At 29.7% G+C, this 10,666-nt stretch overlaps 1 protein-coding gene across 1 annotated transcript; it reads left to right on the top strand.

Annotated features, from left to right (window-relative positions):
- Positions 1-895: 895 nt before the first annotated feature.
- LOC117167437 (zinc finger protein 512B-like) lies at positions 896-8,053 on the top strand. The gene is made up of 3 exons (XM_033352369.1): positions 896-915; positions 3,250-3,534; positions 7,040-8,053. Exons 1-3 carry the CDS (start codon positions 904-906, stop codon positions 7,283-7,285), a joined length of 543 nt encoding a protein of 180 aa, XP_033208260.1. The 5' UTR covers positions 896-903; the 3' UTR covers positions 7,286-8,053.
- Positions 8,054-10,666: the final 2,613 nt, after the last annotated feature.

Here is a 10,666-nt window from a genome sequence, read left to right as displayed (position 1 = left end):
GAGCTCCAAGGAGATTATGTTGAAAAATAAAAAAAAATTTACCCAAAAAAAATTGTTTTTATACTTCATTCTAAGGACTTATTGAACTACCCTCGTAGCTCTGGTGATACGAAAGAAAGAAATATTTTTGAAATGTTAGAATAATCACAGAAATAATTTTTTTTTTAATTTAGTTCTAATTAAAATAAAATGTTTTTTGACCAACTGCGTGGTAGTGTATCTCAAATGGAATTATCATCTTTTATTCGCTTGCTTCTCAAATAAACAAACTAGGTACTAAAAAAATCATTTATAATCATAAAATAAAATTCTGCCTAAAATGTCTCACCTAAAATTTGCAGAACTTGATCAAACCCGCGAAAAATACAGTCGTAATTAACTTCAGTATCTTTAAACTAGAGAATGTCGGAAGCGAATTTAAAGGAGACTGGTCGCGCACGTAAAATCTTAACGAGAGTATGAATGCCCAAAATGTGAGACAAGCGACTGGACCCAATTAATTGCAAGATCTATAAGCGAGGCCCACATAATACACGTAATCTGGCGAATTTCGTCGTTCATCGTAACGCACACGCCCGCGTGTGTAAACACCTGGCCAACACATAATGTGGAAGTGCGCACATAGCGCAAGTAGTTGCGCAACGAGTGAGAAGTGATTCGGACTTCGTTCGTGGATTTTGGGCCAGCCGATTTCTTTTGGGCCTTCCTCCCCATACTGTGCTCCTATGGGGACCACCGCACCGCTACCACGGTCGCAACCACCACCACGACCTCCACCGTCACGACCTCCACCACCGCCGCCTCTGACGCTACCGCATCTTGAGGGTTCTTGAGAACCATACGTATATAAGCAGGGGTCTTCGCGATATTCTTCAGTTGCAAACAAGACAAGAAATCAGCATCATGGACACCAAGGTAAATTGTCCACCTGCAGCAACCCCCTTTGCTTCTGTCTATTTAAAAATTAATTAGCCATTAATAAATAATTTAAGAACCACATGGACAGTGGTTCAGAATTGGATTTTTTTTGACAAATCAGTCAAGGGTTCACTATTTTGTTCAAATATAATTTTCCTTTTACATTGAAGTCGAATAAGTTCCCCAGTAATCTCTCCAAGTCGATTTTTTGTTTTTGCAAATTTCTGTGCAAACAAAAAACGCGCAGTCGTTCAGAATTGGACTTTTACGGATAAATCAGTCTACAGATCACAATTTTTATCCGATTTAGACTTTTTTGAATTGAAAGTAAATAAGTTCTCCATTGGTCCATTAAGCTCGCTTTTTTATTTGTTATTCATGACAAATTCTATGTAAACTATACAGGTAGAAAAAATATTTTTTTCGGGAAAAAACATTATTTTAACACGCCATATCTTTTTCACTTGAAAATGTCTAATTCAAGTATATGTTTATGAAATTTGTTTATGATAGTAATAATTCTTCATTTTTGTCCATTTTTTATTATGAAATGATACTTTTGTAATAAATTTCAGCAATTATAGTCAGGAAAACAAAATTCCATACCAACATGGCAGATTAAAATAATTGTTTACAAAACTTGTTTATAACAATTTAGTGGCTCATCAAATTAATTATGTATTTACTGTACTCGCAAATACTTTGATTTTACTTGATATTCAATAAACAGACAGCATCTTTTTCGGGTCAAGATAATGGTTTTACTAAAAACAACATTTTTTACATTTGTTTACATAGAATCTTGTAAAAATTAAAAATCGGACCCAAAAAACAATTTGGAAATTTTTTCAAACAAAATTTTAAAAAAACATCTGTATTACTAATAATACTTCTATAACTACTACTTTTGCTTCGAAAAATTAAAATTTATAAATAAATAATAATATTCACTTACAACTTCGAGAATGTAATTATAATTTGAATGAAATATTATTTACTACTGTATGAGCTAATTCTTCTTTTGATAAATAAATTTGCTTTGGATTTGGCGCTTTTTTCTTTAAAATTTTATAAAATATAAAAAACTTAAAAGTTTTAAATTGATAATATAAGTAATAATTATTGATTTCTAAAGGGATTTAACTTTTAATATTTCGGTCACAAAGGTTGAAGTAATGTTCTTTGTTTAACTTATAAGTTTGAAAATGACTTCAACTATAAATTTTTTAATTTTAAAAATAGTAAAAATTCAACGGTGTGAGACCCTAATTATTATTAATATTATTATCACAATTTCAAACGATATTACTTCAAATCTGTATAGTTATTTTTAATTTATTAAGTTTCCATGCTAAAAGTTCAATTTTGTTGCGCTTATAAAACACTCGGTTTTATAAGTAAATATCTATTTTGAATTTAAAAAACTAAACTTACTTAATCAGTCAGAATTGAGTTATAATCACTCAAAATAAATTTTTATTAAGTAGATCAATACAATTCTAATTAAATTAATAAAACAAAAAAAATGTTTCTATTTAAATGTTTTATATTTGTAATTGAAGAATTTCAAATGCTCTAATTTGAAATTAGATGATTTGTTACATTTTTATTTGTAATCGTAAAAAATTTTTAATATTTATTTTTTACATTTTCAAATCAAAATTATTCGCTTTTGAAAGATTTTAGCTTTAAATCTGTCAAAACCTAAAATTTCAGTTTAATATTGAAATGTTTTAAACAGTTTCATTTTACAGTGTTTGATTGTGAAAATAAGTCTAATTTTGAACATTTTGAGACAAAAATTAATAATTTTTAAACGTTTCCGAATTTCAATTGTCCCATTTTGAACGGTGTTGACTTTTTTTAATTTTTCACTCTCAAATTTGTACATATTTGATAATATTAAAAATTTTTAAATGCTCGATTTCTAATGCTTTAAAATTTTGCTAAAGGTCAATATGAAATCCTACAATACAAAATTTCATATTTTTGCTTCTAAACGTTTTTAAGGAAATTTGAGGTTTCTTACATCATAAAGAAATGTATATGATTTAAACTAAAAGTTTATGAATGTTTGATTTGGAATGCTGTTAGATTATTATTTTTATTACACCATTAAACCATTTCCCTTTCGGGGTAGGCGTGACTCACTCGGCAGGGGAAAGGAGTAGTGTGTGGAAGGGATAGAGATTTTTCAGATTGATCCAGAATTCTCGTGCTATTTAAGTAAATAACACGTTCGTTCCGCAACACTGCTCCGACCCAGGTTGCTGATTCCTTTTCAATAACTGAGAGATTTTTCTGCTAATATGATTTCTATTTCTGTTACAGTTAATCTTTTTCTTTGCCCTCCTGGATCTCGCCTTCGCCGAAGAAGCGAAGAAAGTCGAACAGAAAAAATCCGATGAAACGGCAAAATCAAAGCGAGGTTTAGTTGGACTTGGATATGGAGGATATGGTTTTAGTGATCTGGCTTACGCAGCTCCAGCCTATTCTACTTACCACTTAAGTGAACCCTCAACCCACACTCACACTGTTATCACCAAGGAAGTTCCGGTGCCATATCCGCAACCAGTTGCTGTTCCTGTTGAAAAACATATCCCATACGCCGTTAAGGTAAAAAATTTACCCCCCCCCCCCATATTTCCATCCCGAAGAAATACAACTTTCCAACACTTGAGTGGTTGGATGCAATAACAGTTTAGTTCAATTTTTAAAAGTCACTTCTTTTAAATTTTTTTCGCACGTAACTTCATGAAGAACAAATTGAGCGGTTAGGTGCAATAACAGCCTAACAGTATTCCCAGAATTCACTTATTTTTTATTTGTTTTGTACATATCTTCACTAAGAAAAAAAAGATCGGTTTAGTGCAATAACAGCCAATTTTTCTTTCCAGAAGAGATTTATTTTTTATTTGTTTTGTTCGTAACTTCATGAAGAAAAATTAAGCGTTAGGGTTTAATAACAACCTACTTGTCTTTTCATACGTGACTTCTTTTTAATTTGTTCTGCAAATAACTTCATAAAGAACAAATAGTTACGTTGGGTGCAACAACAACCTACTTGTATTTTTGAAATTATTTGTTCTTACACTCTTTTTCACATGACACAATGAACAGCTAATTGAATGGTTGATTGCAATAATAGCCAACTTGTATTTTCAGAAGTCACATGTTTTTCTTTTTTTTTAAATTGTTTTGCTCATAACTTCATTAAGAACAAATTGAACGGTTGAGTGCAATAATATCCTAATTGTGTTTTCAGAAGCCACTTGTTTGATATTTGTTTTGCACATAACATTACGAACAACAAATGAAAACCAAATCATTTCTGAAAATGCAAATAGGCCATTATTGCATTTTATCGTTCACTTCGAACCTATAAAAATGCATACATTTTTCTAAATCGACCTAATGTAACCTATTATTCTTTGCCTCAATGCAAATCGGATTGACGAAATCAAGAATATTTTTTCCAAACTAACTTCTCCAGTTTCATTCTTAATTTAGCAACAACCATGTTTAACTCTGCATAAATAGATCAATGAAAGGAATATATTTTTTTTTACTTTTTCTTATATTACGAAAACAGATGCATTTGCATATAAGCATGTCAGGTTCTCATTGAAAGAAAATACTGTAAAGACCAAGTCCAGATTTATTCAATACAAGGTTATTGGTTAAAAGTTAAAATTCCTTTGTGATCCAAATCACGTTTCAATAATCACCGAGTTTATCAATAATCGGAGCCTGTTGGCGGTTCTCACGCCTCTCTGTCAATAGAAGGAATTGTGATTGAGAAAGAAAATTGTTGCAATCGAAATGACCCTGAATTTCTCAAGTAGTGGATACTGAGGGTCTTCAACTATTCTTCAACGTCTTTGCTATTCCTTGACTAGAAAAGTCATTATGTACCCCTGTATCTCATCTCAAGAAGACATTAATCAAAGCCAAATTCTTCAGTTTGTTTAGGTTTATCTCTAAATAAAATTACCTCAGTTCAATTTTTTCAAAATAAAATCCATCAAAAAGTCAAGAATTATTTCGCAATCCACCTCCTCTAATTATATACAATAATCTTCTAATTAATTTATATACTTTTTCCACATTCAATGACGTTTAGATTCGTTAAATTTTTAAATCTTAAACTTTGAAATCATTTATTTTTAAATTTTCCAATTGCAAATAATATAATTTTTATGCTTTTAGAATAATTAAACTTTTAGGGTTCATAATATTTTAAATTCTTCGATTATGGCCGTTGAAAATGGCAGTAAACTTTTTTTTAACAGATATACAATTTTTAATAAAAATATATCAAATTTTAATTTTCATAAAATCATTAGAATCCTAAAAAATCCTAAAAAAATTATGAAACGTTGCAAATCTTACGAAATCCTTCTAATTTTTTTAATTCCTAAAAACTAAAGCTTTTGAACACTTATTGAAATCTTCCGAAATATCTTCATATATTTAAAATCATTTAAAGTCACTTCAAATCCCTTCAAATTCTTGAAATCTATTTAACATTTTTGTAATCTTCTAAAATAACCCAAAAACTACCAAATCCCTTGAAATCCTATCAAATTCTTAACATTCATTAAAAATTTCTTAATATCCTTATAAATATCCCAAAATGTTTAGAATTTATATCCATTAAAATCTTTTAGACTTTTTAATTAATTCTTAAAGATTCTTTGAAATCTTCTTAAATCTCCTAAAACCTTTTAAATTATTTGTAATTCGTTCAAATTCTTTATATATATATATATATATATATTTTAAGAATTCCTTAGAATATTTTCAAACACCCTGAACTTTTTCAAATCATTCGAAATCACTTCAGATTCTTAAAATCTATTAAAAACGCCTTATAATCATTCAAAACACCTTGAAATATATCAAATCCTATTATATCTAGTCAAATAAATTCGTGTCTTCATATAAATGTTCTAAAATTATTAAAGCTTATGAAAATTGTTTAAAATTTAAATATTACCTGAAATCTTTAAAAATAAGCTTAAATCTTTCAAGTCCTTTGAATCTCTTAAAGTTTTTGAAATCTATTGAAAATTCCTTGGAATATTGCCAAAAAAAATTAAAAGCTTATAGATCCTGTAATGTGCTTCAAATTCTCTAAAACCCCGTGAAAATGGCTTAAAATCCTTCGAAATCAATTAAATTCTTTGAATTCTTTTTAATAATCTCTTTAAAAGTTTTCAGGAATCTTTTATTATACCTTAAAATATTTGAAATTTTTCAAGATAATTTAAAATCCTTCGAATTTCTGTTTTTAGCTCTTGACAATTTCTTATAATCTTTCTAAATACCCTAAAATCTTCCAAAGGCTTTGAGATATTTGGAAAAACCTTTAAAAGCTCTTTGAATTACGCGAATAATCCAAAATCTAATACAATTTTTTCAACATCCTTAGAAATATTTGGAAATCCTCTCAAATCATTAATAATATCCTAGAATTTTATAACTATTATGAAATCCGTCTAAATCTGTAAAAATTGAAAACAATACTGTAAGTCGGTAAGGAATTTTTGGGACTCCCTTAACTTATATAAATTTTTTTGCAATGTTTAGGAACATCATCCCTTAAAAGTTCTTCGAAAACTGTGACATTCTCTAAAGTAACTTGTAATTATCAAAAGTACCCAAAAACATTTTAAATCATATGAAATCTTTCAAAATCCTTATGAAATTGAGGAATAATTCCTGTTGAATTTCTTGAACTGCCTTACATTTTTTTAAACATTTGAAATCTTTAAAGGTTCCTTCAAGTAATTATGATAATTTGATAAATTGATAAAATACATATTTTCAGATTTAATTTTTCATAATTGGTAGTCATTCAATAATCAGTACACAAATAAATTGTTAAGCAATTCCAAACTTAGAATAATTGCAATCTCAATTTGATCCGATTGGCAAAAACTGATACTATTTTTACTGGTAGATCCTCGATAAGAAACAGAAGAAAGGTCATGGAAACAAAGCATTTTTGCCTTTCTCTTCGAGGACAATAGCAGAGATTCAATCTGATTCTCGTCACGTATCTGTCGAATGTAATCAGAGAAGAGTTGAATAACATTTTGTGAATTTTGAATTCCAGGTCCCTTATGCAGTCCCAGTCGATCGCCCATATCCGGTCCATGTGCCGAAGCCCTACCCAGTGGAAGTAACCAGACATGTTCCAGTCCCAGTGGATCGCCCATACCCAGTTGCCGTAAAAGTTCCAGCTCCATACCCAGTTGTCAAACACATTGGTATCCCCTACCCCCAACCCGTTGTTGTTGAAAAATACCAACAACCCCTTGTGCTCGAAAAATACCAATCCTACTCAAATGGCTGGAATTAAATTTGTAATGAGATTTGAATCTACAACGAACTGCAATCCAGTCTTCCAGGATCAACGATCTCAATACCCAGATCATGGAAAACTGATCCAACTGATCTTGTTATTGGATTCTACTGGTAAAAACAAAGAGCATCCAGAACTTTCGGGATTTTAAAACCAATCGTTGCAGCTTGTACAGATTTATTATGATTCTTAATTGAGTCCTTCTCTAGAAAAATCACCCCAGTCGGCTTAGGTTTTAGTTTTTCACAAACCAAGAAGGATGTGTTATGATTTTTTATATGTTTGCACAAACTAAAACAGGTAGTTTTTTATTTATAAAAGCACATTTTGAAAACTTGCTTTGGCAATTTCGTACGAATTTTGTAATTAAGGTCGTTTTTCTAGAGAAAGGTTTAGTTGGAACTTACCTGTAAATGGCTGAGGATTTACTTCATGAAGAAACATTTTATACTTGGCTAATGACATATCTTTCATTCTTCGTTGGAAGAAGAGGTCCTCTAAATTGTTTCGTGTTTCTTCGACGAGTAGCGTTTTGCTTCGTTTTTGTTTTTGTAAATATTCGAGAAAACGTTACTCCCGTGAAACCGTTACGTATAAGTATTGATCATGTTGCAAGTGTTCATCGACCTTCACTCTGACAGACATTTCTCATCCAAAGTGGTGAAATCTATGCAGTGATGATCTTTTTATCTTATCGTTAGATTTAAGTTTTTTACTTGGACTTTCGTTGTCCTTGGGGCATTGACTGCGTCGAATTTATTTTCGTAAATAAATGATTTTTTGTATATTAGAAAAATCAGTGCTTTTTTCAATTCCTTACCCTCCAGATTAAGGTAGCCCATTTTTCTTCAATTTTCAAGCTCTCATCTTCCAACTCTGCTTGAATAACAATAAATAAATACATATTTTCCATCTAAAAAATCTGCCCGCTTCGCGGGCACATTCTCATCGTCCACTGCGTGCGCGGCTCGCTCGCTCGCAAGTCTTGAGCGCGCGACGGTTAAATCTCGCACTTCAAGCTCGATAATGGGTTACCTCGCGCTCTAACATAATTACACCTCGCGCTTCGCGCTCGGATATTTATTCTTTGCATTTGGAATGCTTAAAAAAAACTTTATTAAAAAGATCTCTTTTAGATGACAGTATTTATATGCGTCTTCATATTCTGAACTGTCTACTTAATTAAGTATAGTCAAAGATTAAGTTTCTCAAAGCTCTGTAGGCTTTGAGGTACACATTCTCATCGTGATACTCGCGCTGCGCGCTCGATTTCCGACAGATATTTGTAAACAGGTTTTGTTGGATTTTTTTCTCATAACTTTCGTCCACAAAATGGAATTTTTTATTTTCCATTATTTTTGTGCAACCAAATTTGAATTTTCGATTTTTGAAGAAAATCCTAAAATTAGTTATGATAATCTTGTAGGGCTTTCAAAAAGAAGTGTTTTTCTTTTTGTGACTTTTTTCATTTTGGGCGTTTTTCGGCTTCAAATTTTGATTTTCGGTTGATTAAAAAAATTTTTAAAACGCTATAACTCTGAGAATTTTTTTTTATCGAAAAAAGTCATATATATATAAATTGTTTGTTCTTTTTAATACTATAAATATCCGTACATAGAATTTTCAAATTCTGAAAAAAGTGTTCTCAAAAATTTTCAAAATGCGCTCACTTTTTGAATTTCCATCAAAAAATAGCTGGTTTACGAACTCGTCCTTTCTTTTATGAACTTGAAAAAGTGTGCCAAAGATGAATTTTATTCGTTAATTTTTTCGAGAGTTATCGTGCTTACGGCGGATGGACGGACAGCCGGACGAACAGACAGATAGACGTCATCGTGAAAACCTGATTTTCGGATTCAGGGGGTCTCGAAACGTGGAGATCCGTTGAAAAAGTGTGATGTCAAATTTCCGACAATTCTAATACTTTCTCAATCATAAATGATGAGAATGTAAAAAAAATTATTTTTAGAGGTTCCGCAAAGCTCAAAAAGTGTAAGAAAGTAGCCAAAAAGAAGACATTTGCCAAAAATAGTTTTTCTATGATTTTATAAATAAAAATAATACTACTGATGGTTTCATTTCCAATAAAAACATCATTTTTGATGAAAAATTTTGTGATTTACAACAAACACGTATTTTACAATTTCTAAAAGAATAATAATTTCTTCTTACTATTCTCTCTCGTCAATTTTTAAAAGATGGTTTCATTTTAATAAGCAACGGCTTATTTTAGAGGAAAACATTTTGTAAAATTCTACAGGTTCCATTTGTAAACGTAAAATTTTCTATGACTGAAATCCTTATAACAATTATTTTAAAAGAAAATGGTCTCTAAACAAATAACGATACTTCAAGATCATTTTCTTATTTTCAAAATCGGCGACAGTAAGAATAAACATATATTTTTGTAAATTTTAGACAGAATCGTCAATATTAAGCAAATTCAATTGACCCACAAAATCAGTTTTCATAATTAGCCAAAAAATATGATTAAAAAATTAATTTTTGAATTTGATCTCCATAAGCCGTTTTTATAGGGCCCCAAAAGCTCTCATAATTGAAAAAAAGGGTTTTGCGAGTTTTTGGAGCTAATTTGTATTTTTTGGTGTTTGTTAAAACACAAATTGTTTGTTACACATAAAACATTACTTTTCACTAATAATTCGGTGTTTCATAAAATTTGTTAAACAATTTTTTATTGTTTATAGCAACTTTCTCATAGAATAGTGGTAGACAGTCGCAGTATTTTGTGAATTTCTAAACTAGTTTTAAACTTTTCATTAAATGCTAGAAAATAATGAATAAAGTTAAAAAAATTATTATTTTATTATTTTAAATTATTATTATTTTTATATTATATTATTATTATTTAAATTATTATTATTTTTTAAACTATCTTCTCTTAGATTAATACTAGAAAGTTGCGGTATTTCGTGACATTGTCAACTTTTTGTCAAGTGTTGACTTTAAAGAAAGTAAAAATTAATCAAAGGCTACAAAAGTCATTGTTTCAAGAATTTATTGTTATTCATAACAATCTTCTATTAGAGTGATGTAAGAAAGTTGCAGTTTTGTTTAAATTTCCAACATTTGATCCACTTTTCACCTGAAGTGATGTAATAATTAATTTAATTTAATAAACCTAATTGTTTAAATATACTTGTTGATGTTTAAACTGTATTTTCGCTTAGATTAATGCCATAAAATTTGCAGTTTTTTTTTTAATTTCCAACTGTGTGTCGAATTTATAATTTAGACATGGAAATAATTTATCGAATATCATACGTATAAATTTAAAAAAAATATCATTTTTATAGTAAAATTCTCTTCAAATAATGCTAGAAAGGTTTTTTTCTGAAGCCTTGAACTTTTTGTCAA

The sequence above is a fragment of the Belonocnema kinseyi genome, chromosome 2 (genome assembly GCF_010883055.1).
Source record: "Belonocnema kinseyi isolate 2016_QV_RU_SX_M_011 chromosome 2, B_treatae_v1, whole genome shotgun sequence".
In the NCBI taxonomy this organism is placed as follows: domain Eukaryota; kingdom Metazoa; phylum Arthropoda; class Insecta; order Hymenoptera; family Cynipidae; genus Belonocnema; species Belonocnema kinseyi.
This window is presented reverse-complemented; position numbering and strand designations above follow the sequence as displayed.